At 36.5% G+C, this 17,687-nt stretch overlaps 1 protein-coding gene across 3 annotated transcripts; it reads right to left on the minus strand.

Annotated features, from left to right (window-relative positions):
• Nucleotides 1–722: 722 nt before the first annotated feature.
• On the minus strand, nt 723–8,273 carry LOC112281511 (uncharacterized). Of its 3 annotated transcripts, none has more exons than XM_090250268.1 (4): nt 8,066–8,273; nt 4,934–6,239; nt 1,601–4,517; nt 723–1,301 (listed from the first exon to the last, which is right to left on the minus strand). In XM_090250268.1, the coding sequence occupies exons 2-3, from the start codon at nt 6,089–6,091 to the stop codon at nt 1,602–1,604; spliced, it is 4,074 nt and encodes a 1,357-aa protein (XP_090106394.1). In that variant the 5' UTR covers nt 6,092–6,239; nt 8,066–8,273; the 3' UTR covers nt 723–1,301; nt 1,601. The 3 variants fall into 3 exon arrangements, with proteins under 3 accessions (XP_090106394.1, XP_090106393.1, XP_073390197.2); XM_090250267.1 differs by lacking the exon at nt 8,066–8,273 and adding an exon at nt 7,906–8,040; XM_073534096.2 differs by lacking the exon at nt 8,066–8,273 and adding an exon at nt 6,436–7,893.
• Nucleotides 8,274–17,687: the final 9,414 nt, after the last annotated feature.

Here is a 17,687-nt window from a genome sequence, read left to right on the forward strand (position 1 = left end):
CTGCTGTAAGTTAGGACACACATCTTTATATATGAAGGAAAGGTCATTTCAAACCAATTGCCCCCAAGACATCGTTTAATCTCCACACCTATACTTATTACAATCTCACCACAGCCGTTTGGGCTGCCAAATGGTTTGCCAAATTTAATGGCTTCGTGCTAAAATCACATTTCCTGGATGAAGCACCTGGATTGCGAAGGGATAAATGACTCGGCATTCTTACCTTGGAAGTGCAATCAACTCACAGCATATTAGCACTCAAGTTCGAATCTAGTACTACCAGAAAGACTGTGACTTCATACCTGGTATTCTAAGCTTGAGACTACGGTGGATTGCTGTACCCGTTTGAGGAGACGAGTCAGTGAACCATGATGCAAAATACAGACACGGGTTCTGTTTTTCTTTAACAAGTTCGATTTTGTCTTAAAAAGTTTCTTTAACAAGCTAAATCGCGTGGTTTTGAACAGGGGTAAATGAACGAACCCATCGGGCAACCGTCTAGGAGTCAGCTGACATAAATACCGTGTAACAATCATGCTTGGAAATATCAGTTCTAAGCTGGGTAAAGAGAAGTTGGGGGGGGGGGGGGGAGGGGTCTAATATGATCTAAAATTGCCCACAGATTCGCTCATCTTGGAGCATGATTGTGAATTCACAGATGCATATCGCTAAGACTCTTTGAGCGCAACCAAGACTTAATGAACAAGAATGTCCCAGTGATATATGATCACAACTATCCCAAGAAAAGGGGATTACACCGTCACATTTAATAAACACATGAAATCAAATTATATACAGCTCAACTCTGTGAACTCTGTTGCCCACTTCTACAGCACATTGATGAGTGTTGACTTCCTACTCCATGACACAGATATTTCATAAGCCCATAGTGCACATCTAAATATAAAGGCAATCTTACAGACCCAGAACCGTCTGCTTTAATCCTTGATTGAATTACTTAGGCAGATAAGGATCACAGGGAACTGCCATTCTTCGCTATATTTCTTCAAAATGTCTCAGACTGGTCACATCTACCAAGTTCACCAAAGGTGGACATTCCCACCAGTGATATTAGCTGATGATCATTCAGATATTCCCTATTTGTGAAGGAGCAGAGGAGATGGATGCTCAAAACCATATTATTGCAGATAAGTATGCAGCTGTTCTATGTGCAAACAAGTACACACCTTCCTCGGTCAGAGTGATTTTGCTCCATAACATTTCAGTGCCTTTGTATAATACGGAGTCTATGTTATTCTTCAGATACGAGTGCCAAGGAAATCTATCGACCCCTGCTGACCCTGCAAAACAATCAATGAAGTTGAAGGGCAGAAGAGGATAAGCCCCACTGGTCAGAGTCATGATACTTGCGAGCCTAGGCAATAATGAAAAAGTCAACATGTGATGGAATATATAATTTCGCTAGACGAAAATTCAATACAAAGATTCGCATGATAATCATCACAAAAATTGCCTGACAACTTATTGCTCAACATCATCAAGTGGTGAAGCACATGAAAGACTTACAAATAGGAATATTAATTCCGCATCATGAGGAACTCTGACCAGTCAGACGGAGTCCTTGGCTAGGAATACTGACCTTACAAATTGCTCGAGGTCGAAAACTGGGGCCCAGCTTCAACATCCTTCAACATCTGTACCACCTGCTGCATTGTTGGCCTTCGAACAGGATCCTCAGCTGTACATATGTCAGCGATATGGAGAACTTTTAGCATCTTTTGCTTCCAAGATCCATTGGCTATGACGGGATCCAAAGCTTCGGCAGCATTACCCTGCTTGATCATTTGCCGTACACATCCGACTAGATTCCCACCTTGGATATTGTCAAATTCTTTTCCAGTCGGCTCCTTACCTGTTAACAGTTCTAACAGGATTACGCCATAACTGTACACATCCCCACGAGTTGTGGCCCTCCAGCAGTGCCCGTACTCTGGAGGTATGTATCCGAAGGTACCCGCAATATCAGTGCTTACATGGGTTTCGTAAGCACTTATTAACCTCGCTAATCCAAAATCTGCAACCCTCGGTTCAAAATCCTTGTCTAACAATATGTTGCTTGCTTTAATGTCTCTGTGGATAATGTGAGGAATAAATCCATGATGAAGAAAGGCAATTCCCCTTGCCGACCCCATTGCAATCTTGAATCGCTTGCTCCAGTCTAAAACCTCAAGAGCATCAGCTCTATTTCGAAGCCAGAGATCTAAACTTCCGTTCGCCATATAGTCGTAAACAAGAAGCTTCTCCTCAGCAAAGGAGCAGTAACCAAGAAGAGGAACCAAGTTTTGGTGCTTGACTTTTCCCAAAGTTTCCATCTCAGCCAAAAACTCTCGGTCTCCTTGGGTGGTAGAAGCACCCAACTTCTTTATAGCCACCACTCTTCCATCGGTGAGAACTGCCTTGTACACAGTCCCAAACCCTCCATCACCAATGATGTTGGTTTTGCAAAAGTTATTGGTGGCATGTAGTATATCAGCCAAGGTAAGACGCGCCATCAATGGCCTCTCAAACATTGCAATATTGATGCTCAGGGGCTCTTTGAATTTGCTCATGGTCACACAAGTATCAACGTCTGAAACCATGTTCAGCTTTATCTTCTCAGCATCTTTAGGTAATCCTTTACGACGTCTTGTCAAGAGGCATACCAACATAAAACAAACAAATATCAAGATGACAATCACGCATCCGACCACGATACCCATGACCGTTCCTTTGTTGATCTTCTTTGAAGCTCCTTCGGATGCACACCATACATCTAATACTTCCCCACAGAGTCTTCCATTCTCAAGTACCGATGATGAATTGAGCGTCTTGCAGATGCCTGTATTCGGAATACGCCCAGAAATCCTGTTGCTGGATATGTTCAGAAAAGCAAGGGACTTGAAATCACAAAAACCTGCAGGAAAATCACCTTGCAGATCGTTGTTTGAAAGGTCTATATATACTAGCTTTCTTAGGCTTCCAAGTTCACTCGAGATTTTTCCAGAAAAAAAATTATTGCTTAGGTCAAGAAACGAAAGCTCGGAGAGGTTTCCAATTGACGAAGGGATGTTGCCGGAAAGCAGGTTTTTTCTCAGGTTAAGTGATCGAAACTGATGCCAATTGACACTTTCTGCCAAGAGGCCATCAATACTTCCATTAAACCTATTACTACCCAAGTCCAAAGCCACCAGGGAAGTCATGTGGGACATGGAGTTGGGAATTTCATCAGATAGGTCGTTATCGCTCACATCCAAGTGGGACAGATTAGTTAGGTTTCCAATTCCTGGAGGCAGCGACCCTGTGAGTTGGTTACCTGTCAAATTAAGCTTCACTAGACTGCTAATATTCCCAATTGTCAAGGGTATGGACCCTTCGAGTTTGTTGTATGCTAAGTTGAGACCTTGAAGTTTGCGAGATTCGCCAAATTCTGAGGGTATGGTGCCATTCAGGTTATTATATGAGACATCGAGTGAGGTCAAATTCATCAATTTGGCCAGCTCACGAGGCAAGGGTCCTGTGAAGTGGTTACCTGATAGGATGAGATCTACCAGTACCGTACAGTCACCAAGTTGAGGTGGAATCTGGCCACTCAGATCGTTCCAAGAAAGGTCTAGTGTTCCATGATGCTGCAAAAAGCTTGACGTAGGGTAGGAGACCACCTGAAAATCAGTGCATATCTCTTTCGGAATTTCCCCTGTGAGGTGATTGTGAGAAAGTACCAAGTGATCTAAGTTCACTAGTGCCCCTATCTGAGATGGAATGGTACCTTCCAGAGAGTTGTTTCCTAGGTTCAGTGTTGTCAACTGTGAACAGTTGCAAAGCCCAACTGGAATTGTCCCGCTGAAATTGTTACCTTGCGCAGAAAAGAAGAGAAGATTTGTCAGATTTCCAATCTCCTCAGGGATGGGGCCTTCAAAGTGGTTGTTGTCCAGGACCAGGAATTGCAACATTGCACTTTTTCCAATCAACGGCGACAAACCTCCATGTAGATTATTATTCCCCAATTGCAGTTCAAGCAAGGTCCGAGAGCTCCACAAAGAATCTGGTATGGGACCCGAAAATTGATTCGCTTCTACTGAAAACATGACTAACTCAGGAAACTCATCAAGGTAGGATGGAAGAGGACCTAACAAGTGGTTTGAAGTGAGGTCTATTTGGGTAAGGTTGGTGCATCTTCGAAAGGTGTCAGTGATATTCCCTGTGAGCATGTTTTTGCCAAGGGTGATGGTTTGTAGATTTACTGCGTTGCAAATTTCAGGAGGGATAGATCCAGACAACCGATTGTCATCTAGTCCAAGTGTTCTCAATTTTGAACAGTTCCCTATTTCTGGAGGAATGCTGCCACTGAGCTGGTTTTCGGAAAGAGCAAGACTTGATAGATTTTGCAGTTTCCCTACCCAGGATGGAACTGGTCCTGTAAGTTGATTTTTACCCAGTGAAAAAGAAACTAAGCTCGTCAACGCTGACAGTTCGTTTGGAATTGAACTCTCGAGAGAATTGAAAGCAAGGTCCAGTACCTGCAAGCAAGAGCAATCTTCAGCCCACTAGCTGCCCTTGCGATGTACGGCTGATATGATAAAACTTATAAGGCTTGTGAAGTTGCCAAATCTTCAATTCGGACACAAGCGCGGGCAAATCGATGCTTGTCACTTTACGAAGAAAAGAAAATTAAGTACACATAGTGACTATCCAATGAATTTCTGCAATGGACTCCTTTCTAGCTCTCTAATGTAAACTGAAATGTAAGCAGTTCGGACAGGTAATTTTTTTACTACTTCAACCTCTGGGGCGGTCTGTGACATGAATGTCAAAGTCCTCATACTCAAGCAGAAATTATCTCCCATCCTCATTCAACTTCGTACAACCAATTTAAAACGGCCACTAACGAAGGAGAGTGGAAATTAAATTAATGACGAGCTGTCAACAAACTGACCTGTAGGCTGACGCACTCGCCGAGAGAAGGAGGGATGGGGCCACTGAGCTGCGCACTTGGAAGATTCAATGTGACTAGATTTTTGAGATTTCCTATAGACTCAGGTATCGCACCATTGAAGAAGTTACCACCAAGATCAAGTCTCTCCAGTTTGGTACAATTAGTGATTTCCTCTGGAATTGAACCTGATAGATGCAATCCTCTTAGGTTCAAGGCGGTGATATTCACAAGGTTGGCGATTTCTTTAGGTATACTGCCCATCAAAGCATCATTACTTCCTAGAGCCAGTTCCTCGAGAGATGTCAAAGTCCAAATTTCCTTAGGAATTTCTCCACTTAGGGAGTTGTTGCTCAAGTCCAAGAGCTTAACACTCTTCAAGGAGGCCAGCAATGGAGAGATCGCTCCAGCAAAAAGGTTCCCACTTGCATCTAAAGTCGTGAGGCTAGTCATGGTATGAAGTGCGGATAAATCACCCGATAGAAAATTGGCATTTAAACGCAGATCCTGCAAATAGATTAGCCCAGCCAGCTGAGAAGGAAGTGCTCCACTGAAAGAGTTGAAACTGAGGTTGAGCTGCTTGAGGTTTACAAGGTTGCCTATTTGAGGAGGCACAGAGCCCACGAAGGAGTTATAGCTGATGATAAGTGTCTGCAAATTGTGCAATTGTCCAATCTCTGGAGGAAGCACCCCACCGAATCCGTTGAAGCTAATGTCTGCATACCGCAACTCGGATAGTTTGAAGAAAGACCACGGAATCATACCGGACAGCTGGTTCACACTCAAGTCCACCCATTGAAGATTTGTCAAAGCTCCAATTTGAGAAGAAACAACTCCAGAGAGTCCATTACAGCTAAGGTCAAGAAAGAGCAAGTGGGTCAATAAATACAGCTCCGGAGCGATAATCCCCTGGAATCCAGTATTACGGAGAGAAACCGCCGTGACGTGAGTGAAATTATCGCAAGTAACTCCCATCCACATGCAGGGGTCGTTGTCTGTGGCAATCCAACTCGAGAGAGGATCGGGACCATCCCACTTGAGTCCTTTTTTGAATGCCAACAATGCTGTTCCCTCGGCATTCATTGCCAGAGTGGAATAGAAACCTCCATTTAGAGCTACTACTTGCAGCAACCCAAACAGTGCGAGAGTGAAGATACTCATGTTTACTCTCCCCGGTCCTTCGATAATTTCAAAAACATGCGAGTAGATAATTTCACGCTCTTCGCTGTTGCGATATTATTGGCAGTGTACACGACCCCCTCAGACACGGTATCACCTTCCGTCACCGTAACCAGGAAAATCCTTGCGCCTGCAGATACAATTAGTATATTTCAGAAAACCCTCACATTGCATGTGTGTTTCAGAATGCAGGACTATGAGTGACAACGGATAATCACTTAAATCAACAGACTAATCTACACCAAAAATGGAAAAATCGCATTAGAAGCTCTGAAGATAGTTTTGGTCGGGACAAAAGCCATTTGTTTCTTATGTAGTTTTCTTACACTTGTAATACAGTTGACTCTATCTTCTGCGCAAGCGAGAAACTGAGAACTCAGGCCCAAAGCCGCAGATTCCCGCAAGTGGTAGCTCCATCCTGAAGGACGCTAAAATAGACATCAAGTAAATACCCTCTCCGTCGATGCAACCTCCCACGGTGTGATATGTCACAAGCAGCGTGTACGAACGCGGGGCCAAGCGATTGATAGTTACGAAGTTCAAATGGTTCGCTCACTAACAGCAGTAGCCTTAATCAACGGGTGACATTGCAACGCTTAGTTACATTCCGTTTGAGAAACATGGCTGACCGAGAACTCTCTTATACTCCTGCCTCTCACGGAACGAATATCACACTACACACACCGTGGCGTTACACCTTACACAAAAGTGGGTCCTAAGAAGCATCTTGTTTAGCTTCGCAGGAATTACAGTCACTGCAAGCTTCGAATGTTCGTCTAACGGTTGCGTTCTGAAAGCCAGGACAACCATGAAACATTTCGTACTCCTCGGGAAACACAGCCGGCGTGCAGCGCCAAAGTCACGGATGTTTCAGGACATGTCCGATTTCACGACAGAAAGGTAGACCAGGTAGTAGATTGTTACATTTCCCACAAGAACCCAAGGGCCAAGTAAAGGGCAACCAGTCCTTGAATTCCGTCTCTGACGTCGGGTAGCAACAGCTAAAGCATCAGACAGTGACTTTAAGCGATTTTCTATGTAAATACCCGCTCCATAGCCGACGGCGAAGACTAAACCACACAAGTCTCGCAGAACAGCGATGGGGGACTCTCAGTACTTTTCAAACGCAGAGGAAGCTCGGGAGTAGTGCTGATACTCCCTAAGACCACGCTACAGCAGCTTGTCGACATGGCTGCATGCAGCTGTAGAAACCCCCTGAAGGCAACACGAGAAAGCATGATCATAGTACAGGACCAAGACAAAGGACACCCTCGTCAGGCACGTGAACGTCCTCCATCGCATGCGTCGGCAAGTAATGCTTTCCATGGTAACTAAAACATTACTCACCTAATCTGATTTCAGTAAAACTCACATCCTTTCGGCCATAACTTCCAAAATCAAAATCCCTTCCTCACTCTGAAACAAACTGCTCATGTCCATCCCCTACAATATTATTGCCTTTCCAGCCCCTCATGATCTACGACAGCTGAAATTTGTCAAAAGAACACCACCACATTCCTAAAAACCTCAACAAAACACTGGACCACGCGTGAAATAAAACAATTAACTAGAATTAAAGTAAAAAGAATCATACTGAGCGTTACTTCTCAACTTCATATTGTCCCGCCGCCACAACATGAAAACCTATACTCAAACAGCAAGCATGCCCACCGGACACCACGAGGCTGAGCTAAACTACAATCTCTCAATCTCAAAATAAGGCAAGGAAAATGCCTGCATGGGGGCTGCCAAAAAAAAAAGCAAAAGCTGTACAATATCCTCACGGTCAAGCTCACCGCAAAGGAAATGACACAATGATCGCATGTCCAAATAAGTCATGACATGGCACAGATGTGACCAACACCTTCCGACAAAATGCAGCACCATGTTTCCCTTCCTCGACAATCGAATCACCGCGGAACCAGCTGATCTATGCGAAGCCAAGTGAAAGCATACTTAGGCTTTGACGGCGTCGTCTTCTTCTACGTCGTGGTTCCATGGAATTGTGACCCGCTCGCTCTTGAGCTTGAATCCAGCAATGAGTAACGAAATGACAGTTGCAGACAGGCAAGCAGAGAGTGACGAGATGGCACGCTGTGAATGCTTGGCAAAAATGATTTCAAATTGCTCTTGACGCCGTTGCTGTTCTCGGTCCTGTCTCATCATCCGCGCAACCTCGCTCGCACACTCTCTCCCGCACACACTCTCGGAGACCGTGCACACCGCTCCCATACCCGGCGGATCCTAAACTGGGTGTCAATCGACTGAAGGAGATATCCGCTTTCTTTCCTCTCGGCGAGACCATGTTCACCACAAAACAAACAGAGCATGCGGGTATATTCAGGGTATCAACTGATCGATGATCGTGTCCAGGGCCTCAGTAGAAACCGGATATAAATGTCGGTGTCCGTGTTTCAGCCTCCACCAGTACACAAATATCATTGCCATGATATCGTATAGTATTTCCAATCGTACATTGTTTTTTTATTCCTGTAATTGTACAGTGATTTTATTGAAGCTGACATGCTTTGTTGGTAAGTTTTTTACACCATTATCTCACCACTTCACTTGCAAACATTGCAGACGTGAGGTCCCTAGGTATGAGTGTTTAAATTATCCATGATTGACCATGTTGGAGACGAAGTGATAGTGGGGTGGTGAGATCCATCACCACGCCATCAATGCTAGAAGCCTAGAATATTGCAGGATGTTAATTGCCATTTGTAGTGTGGATTTTGAGAATCTATAATTGTGTATACATTTGGTGGAATAATCTTTGACAAAATCCTTTGATTGATAATTAGAGATTGAATTTTTAGATAAAGGTGCATTAAGAAAAAAAAAAAAAAAAAAAAAAAAATGCATAAAAAAAAAAAACAAACAAACAAACAAACAAAGTATAGATGAATTCTGAATTCTTAGTGGTTATACATAACATATAGTGGAGACAATAATTTATGGTTTTTCTTTTCACAAAATTGTTGAAGATTTTTTAATTTAAGTTTCACAAGCTTTTTAACTAAATCGAATACTAAGTCTTCAAGACTTGATATAGTATCTACAAAGTTGAAGTGTTGCTTCATATTGGTTTTAGTTTCATTTATTCTTTATTTTAAGGTATAAGTACAAATATTTGTATTTTCACCTTGCATTAATTGAATTTGAACAATTATTCATATCTTTGGATTATAAATAAGAAGATTGTTAAAATAAATAAGTAAAAATGAATATAGAATAAATTACCTTATAAAAGATATTACCTTAAGTAAGTTGCTAATGGTTAAAGGATTAACTCTTGATATATGAAAAGGGCATTTTATAGATATAAGACAAGATCAAGGGCCAAGAATCAAAGTCAAGAAGATAAAGTATCAATTGAAGAATATTTAAAGACTAGGTAAGAATAATTAATATTTGGCATAGGATACTTTTATGGTTAGTAGGATGTCAAAGGATCTAAGGACCATAGAATATTTATGTGATAAGTTAGATACAAAAGGATCCTATAATCATGTATATATAAGTCAAAGAATGAAAGTTGTCTTTTAAGACAGCAACTACCACCTATAAGTAATAGATGTTGGAAATAAGAAACATCTTACTCTATACTCTCTTTGTATATAATTTTGCTAATATTATGTATTGCAACTTCAAAGTTCTCATTTTTTAATAGATTATGGATTTATTCACTTTTAATTATGAATTTTTTTGAAGTTCTTTAAAGTCTTTCTTGTTGTGAGGAGTAGATCTTATGATTGTTGCTAATATTAGGAATTGATATCATCTGATCTTACTTTTATATCTACTTGTTGATATGATTTTTTTCTTATTTATTGTTAAGTACATTCATGGTCTTAGAGGTTGTTAGATACTTTAGAGTGATATTCTAAAATACTAGTATTATATTTTTTTTGCTGAGTTATATCATTGATAAACTAACATTGTACTTTCATATATTTAAGATATTAAAAAATTCTCTTTATAATGATACGAGGTATTTTATAAGATTAGAAGTGTTATATGAGATTAGAGGTGGTTAAAGAGTGGAAAAGCTTAAATAAGAGGTTTAGATAGAATATAAGACTTGTAAAAAGTCTTTTAAGTGAAGTTGAGAGTGATTAAAGAGTGAAATCACTACTTTACTAATAAGAAAGGTATTTTAGATTTCTAAGGTAGCAACACCTTTTTGTTGATTTTGAAAGCTCTATCTTTTTTCTTTTTCTTTTTTCTTTGATATATCTCTTTTTTAGATATGATTTCAAGTGAAGGTGAGAGCTTGAAAGTGATTTAGAAGTTTAGAGGTGACAACTTCTACCATTAGAAGAACAAAATAGAGCTTTTTTTTTAACTTCATTGGACCTTTAGAACATTATTGATGAAAATAAAGAGCCTCTAAGTGAGGAAGCTAATGTTAAGGTGAAAAAAGAGTAAAAATATCATGAAAAGAAGGCTTTTAGGATGATTGTAACAAATTTTGATGATGCCAATTTTTCACATGCAATTACTGGTAATGAACTAGCAAAAACATAGAAGACTTTTTGCAACATCTATAGGAATAAAAACCTTACTAATATTCTATAGACAAGAAAAAAGTTCTTGACAATAAAGATGGAAGAAAGAAATGAACTTATGATTTATGTCAATAAAATAAACCAACTAGGAATTCTTGACACACTGTCATATTATGTTGTTGTATTACATGTATTCTTACTTAAAAATACACAAGGCATTTAATTGTGGAAGGTAAATAAAAATGCAACAAAAATTCTATCAAGTCTAATAAAGTCTTAAATAAACTTTAAGTAATTCTTAATAAATCCAATCAAATTATAACCTATTAAAATAAATTTAAAAGAAGTCATAAAAGAAAATACAAAAAAATCATGATTTTGATTAGAATTAGGATATTTTTAGATCCTAATTCTAATCAAATCCTAGATTAAATCCTAAGTCCTAACCAAACCATAGATAAATTCTAAACCAAATCCTAAATCCTAACCAAACCATAGATAAATTCTAAACCAAATCCTAATCAAATCTTAGATCTTAAAAAAATTCTTAATAAACTTGATAGCAAAATAGAACCTCAACAATTAATGATCAAATCATTGATATCAATTTAAAATTTTTACACTTCTTAATATCTTAATTAGAAACAAGCATAAGAAAGATGAAACTGATTGTAAATACTAATTGAAAGAAATGCAAGATAATCTAATGAGGTATTGGACAACCTCGTATTCCAGCATAAATGTTGAGCTTTAAGTATTAATATCTCCTTATTGAAAAATTGAATTGTACTTAAATTTCATCAAAATTTTAAAAATTGAATTGTACTTAAATTTCATCAAAATTTTAAAAATTGAATTTAGTATCCATATAAAAAAAAGCTCACTTTAATCTAATTGATAAATTTTTGAAGATCTTAGAAACACTTGTTGATCTTCAGACTTCAATTTTTAAGATCTCAATTTACAAAAATCCTCATATACTTCAATTTAACTATTTGATTGACCTCAAAATTGCATACACATTCAAAACTAGCACATCAATACACTATCCAAATTTCATCAATATGCACATCACAAGTCTCAAGAAATCCTCAAATTTATAAAGATATTTATGTTTTTCAAACTCTAATCCTACTAAGAACATTACTAACTTTGAAAATTCTTCAAAATCTCAACATTGCTTCAAAATATATAAAATAAATTTTTAAAATTCTTTTTTTAAGTTTTCCATCAAATTCTACTCTTAAATCTATAAAAGAAGCAAAGAATCACCGTAGATATGTGGTTTTGTACCTCAAGGTCTGATTTTGACATAGATTGTGAACTAGTCCTTTTTGAATATCAATTTTTGGCTTCTTGAGGTAAATTTTGCTAAAATCTATTCTTGATTATTTTTTATATATGCCTATATTATTTAATTTCTTCATCTTTTTTTTTTTCTTATTTATGGCTCTACAAAGTAAGTAGAAGTCCATTTTATCAAAAAACAATATTAACAATTTTTAGTTTTACTATCTTTTTTACTATAATCTATATTTTAAAAATAATTTGCTATAATATTTTAAAATAAAATATTCTATAATATAATTTTTTTTCTTTCATTCATTAGCTATGTTATATCGTAACAATGTGTCTTCTTATTTGAGAATGCATCAGGTACTTGGCTATAGAAGGATAAGTTATATGTTGTAATTATCTAGGAAACTCTAATAGGTTTCAGCAATCAAAAAGGAAGAAAATTGAATTCTAATACAAAGAAATTTAAAGCCAATATAGAGTACTCAAAAATACTCTTTTTAATTAATTTAAGCAAATACAAACCATAATTGTTTTATTATTTTTGTAACTTCTAATTTTCTCTCTAAATCCTAATCTTAGGTAGCAAATTTCAACTAATTGTAATTTTTGATCTAACCATCTAGTTGATGTAAAACTTTTATACTAGTAAAATAATTTATCTTCTGTATGTTTAAAATTTTCAACCAAATCTAACTTATAGATTATGAAAAAAATACAAAAGAACTGCAGTAATGTCCCTCGGTTGCCAACTTAAAGATTAATGATGAAGTTTGAGCAACAATTTCTCCATCTCTAACTATTAACTTCAGCTCCAAATTGATATATAACTTGATATGTTAGTTTACTAAAACTCCACCAATTTTTTTTTTATTCAAATAAGTACATCTTTAGATATCGCAAAAATGCTATTCAATAATAAATTACCAACTTCCAGCACCCCTTTTTACTAATAACTAAATATCATTAAATTTTATTGTTAAAATAATACAAAAATTTATATAAAATTAGCACATCTATTCAACTACATATTAACAAAATTTGAATTATAGATGTTATTTGAATCTTATAAATCAGCCAATAGAGTTAGCCTTAATTTTATTGCATAAATTCAAAGTCACCAATACAAACATTGACTTTGCATAATTATTGCAAAGTCATCTTAAGACTTATAAAAATAAACTTTACTACTTTAAAAGAAGCTTAAAGATAGCTCTCTAATCCAACTCTTTTATTTCCAAAATCCTCCTAATCTTGTTCTAAGTAGCCATTTTAGTGGCTATAAGTTTGATATTGATTCCAATCTACAAACGGTCATTCTTCAAGTATCAATTCAATCTTCTTAGGAATTTTTTAGTACAATCTTATTCTTAACTTTATCTAAGAGTTGAATATACTAAATATTTTTTTAATCTACTTTATTTTTATTAATTTATAGTTTTTCTAAGGCACCAAAATAATTATTTATAATCTAGAAGGTAAATTTGCTAACCAACCTTTAATCTACTAGCTATTAAAATAAAAAGATAAATTAAAAGAATTTCATAAAAATCTTATTTAAATGTCTAAAATTCTTCATAAACTAAGATAATGAAGTAAAATTCATAATATCATTTTTTTTCATATTTTCACTATATAGTTGTGGTACAATACAACACCCGCTTTTTTAAAATTTATGCATCCTCTACTATGTGCCAATAGAACCACTGAATTTGGCTTGCATCACACTACCTCTTTATTTTCAACATCTCATCTATCTTCATTATTGATAATATCCATTTCAATATTATATTTTTTTTAAAATTTTAAATTCTTCCACGAGAACTTCTATATTTGTTTCTCCATCTTGTATCTTAAAAATCTTCACTCAATTCTCAACAATAGATATTTTTAATCTTTTGCCATCCAACTCTTTTAATGAATATGTGGCATTATCATAAATTGTTTCAATCACATATAGTCTAAACCAACATTTTGAAAACTTTTGCTAAGCACTATGTTGGTTATTCAAACTACTATCATAAACAAATATCCAATAATCTTCAATTATTCTAGACTTCAATTGATATCATTTATCAAATCAAGCCTTCTTCCTTAATCTTGTCTTTTGTAATCTTTCTGGTGCTAGCTCTACATCTTTTGATCTTTATTTGAGTTGCCAAATTTTAATTTCTAATAACTCTTTTCTTGTCAATCCATCTCCCTACAGTAACATACTCCAAGTTGGCATATATTCTTCAATTGGCATGATAGATCAAAAACCTATCATGAGTTTTGCTGGTATATGTACTATCTTTGAGATATGTGTTGTATGACCAATCCATAATGTATAAAGTAGAAGTCGAGGCCATTCTTTCACTCTCCCATTGCAAGCTTTAACCAAGGCTTTTATGATTAATAGATGTCTATGTTCATTCTTTACATTCTCCTCAAGATTATAAGCAGTAGTCAATAATAAGTTAATTCCATATTTTTCAAGGAAATTTTGAGCTTCTTGAATATTTAATTCTTTAAGATCTATTGTGTTTTTTTTTATACATCCATATTAGCAAATAATATCTTTAAATAAAAATCTAAAAATTTCTTCTTTATACTTTGTTTTCAATATTTATTATATATATATATTTTTATTATCATTATTTATTTATTTATTTTTATATATTTTTATTTATTTATTTATTTATTTTTAATTAATTATATATTTATTTAAGTACCCAGCAATCAACTTATGAGAGTTTTTACATGCATCACTTTCTTCAACAAAAAAATGACCATACTAAATATTCATCACAATACCACCATTACTTATTATCATACCAAAAATATATATAAGAATCTTTTCAAACTTGGGTCTAATCACAACTAGAAATCAACTATCATCTTGCAACAATATGACAAATCATAGCTAATCTATCATGGTCATCAATTGTCACGGCCATAATCATGTAAGCTAATAATTACATATAGAAATAGGTAGAAGTAAGTAAAAGTAGATAAAAATAAGTTAATTCTATAATATTTAATATAGAAGCTTCCTAGAAACTTCCTAGACGCTGCTTTGACTTCATAGGTGTCTTTAATTGACTTTTTGGATTAGAAATGTGGTCAATAAGTTGGCCATGTGCCACACATGTTGTTAGCTTGAAGATCAAGCTAACTATGTGGCCCACACGTAGAAAAACTTGCCTTATAAGTCAAGGCATGTGTCCTACAAAGTCAAAAAATATTGGAGGTCCTATAGAACGTCGCCACGTAGCCCCTAGTTAGATAGTATATATAGAGACAAGAGTGAAGGCTTCTTCACTCTTGTCAACTCCTTTCTTGCTTCTAGTCCAGGTTCAAGAGTCTTTAGTTTCTTGTCTTGTAGCAATAGCCATTCCAGTTTCCTTTTAATATACCTACTTGTTTATATTTTGACTTATTATATCGAGATAGCCTTTTGGTGTATATTTTCCCTCATCGAGTCTTTGTCCTTGACAGATTGACAAGAGTACACTTACAATATCAGAGCTTTGTTTTTTCTTGAGTAAGAGTGGATTACCCCTTTCTCTTGACAAGACATAAGCGTATTAGAAGTTTGTGGATTACCCACTTCTAAACTGATATTGTTCTTAGTATCTTCTTTGTTATCAAGTCTTTCTTTTCTTTTGTCTTGAGAAATATCAAACAAATTTTTCTTCTTAGTGTCATTATGGCAGAGTTTGTTGAAATAAAGAGTGCAATGGCACAAATGCAAGAGCAAATGAGGGAGTTAATGCTTGCGATGCATCAATTCAATTCACCAACATAGGAAAAAACAAGAATAGCAGAAAGTGGAGATATAGAGATGATCGGAGCTGCTTAAACATCTACAACAAATCACGTTCCTTCTCCAATTGTACAACACCCTATAAGCACTAGAGAACCAAGAATTGCCTTACCTGAGAAATTTGATGGTACGAGATCAAAGTTTCGAGGGTTCATCAATCAAGTATAATTGGCAATTGAACTTCAACCGCAAAGCTATCCAACTCCAGGATCACAAGTCAGGTTTATTGGCACTCTACTTTCTGGTTCTGCATTATCGTGGTTTTCGTCTTTTCTTGAACAACGAAATCCAATATTGGACAATTTGGAAGCTTTTTTGGCGGAGTTTCGATCTATGTATGGTGAACACGATGCAACTCGTGTTGCAACAAATAAGATCCGAATTCTACGACAAGGAAATCGCTCAGTAACAGTATATGCTTCACAATTTCGACAACTTGCAATTGACATCAAGTGGGATGATGCTGCACTCATCAGTCAATTTCTTTATGGATTGCAATACGAAGTAAAGAAATTGATGCTCAACTTACCTGATCCTCAAACTTTGAGTCAAACAATCGATTTTGCGGTAAAATGTGATAATCGACTTTTCGAATTTCGATCCGAGAATCATTCACGGAAACCTCAACGTTATTACTCAATGGCAATATCAACATCTTTGCCAAACGTACATTCAGAAGTAGAAGACATGCAAATTGACGCGGTACGTTTTAAACCCCTAACTGAGCAAGAAAAGATTCGTTGTCGTCAAGAAGGATTATGTTTATATTGTGGAGAACCTAAGCACACTGCTCAACATTGTCCAAAGAAACGACGCAACTATAAAATGAGGGGTACGACGGTCAAAGAAGACAACATGTCGGAAAACGGATTCGTCCAGCTACAATAGGGACCATGCAGTTGGAACCTTATACAATTCCTAATGAAGGTCGTATCCTCTCCTCAGAACCCTCTCCTTGTTTTATAATAGACTTATATTTAGGACCTAAGAATTACAAAGCCTCTGCTTTATTAGATTCGGGAGCCTCAGCATGTTTTTTAGATGAACAATTTGTTAAAAGTCGTAAAATACCCTTTGTACAGAAACCTAAACCAGTACATGTAGAAGTCATAGATGGTTGTCCCTTGTCTTCTGGAGATGTCACTCATGAAACTCATCCTATAAAAGTAACAATAGACGGTCATGATAGCTACATAGCTTTTAACATAATTAAATCCCCGTCCAATCCAGTTATTTTAGGTTTATCCTGGCTAGAAAAATATAATCCTCGAATAGATTGGAATTCGCGTAAACTTGACTTTTTCCAAAGCATTATTAATAGTTCTACCAACCAAGTAAAAAATTATAAGTCTAGTATAGTAAAACCCGTACTGATAGGTACAAAAGCATTTATACACGCAGCAAAAGAAGGATCAACTTTTGCTATTTATGCTGCATCTATTTCTGAAAACATAAAGACTTCAATTGGCATTCCAAGTCAATATCAGGAGTATCAAGACGTTTTTGAGAAAAAGAATGCAGATATTCTTCTTGAGCATCGCCCATATGATTGTTCAATCGACCTCAAGGAAGGAACTCAGCCACCATTTGGACCAATTTACAGTTTATCGCAAGATGAGATGGCTGAACTCAAGACATATATTGACGAGAATTTAGCGAAGAATTTTATACGCCATTCAAAATCTCCAGCAGGAGCTCCAATTCTATTCGTAAAGAAAAAAGATGGATCTTTACCAATGTGTGTTGATTATCGAGGACTCAACAAGATCACAATCAAGAACAGGTATCCATTACCTTTGATATCAGGACTCCTTGACCAGTTGAATCAAGCTAAGATCTATACAAAAATAGATCTAAGAGGAGCATATAATCTAGTACGGATCAAAGAAGGAGATGAATGGAAGACTGCGTTTCAAACCAGGTATGGACATTTCGAATATAATGTCATGCCCTTTGGACTCAC

Source organism: Physcomitrium patens, chromosome 1, assembly GCF_059467195.1.
Source record: "Physcomitrium patens ecotype Gransden chromosome 1, ASM5946719v1, whole genome shotgun sequence".
In the NCBI taxonomy this organism is placed as follows: domain Eukaryota; kingdom Viridiplantae; phylum Streptophyta; class Bryopsida; order Funariales; family Funariaceae; genus Physcomitrium; species Physcomitrium patens.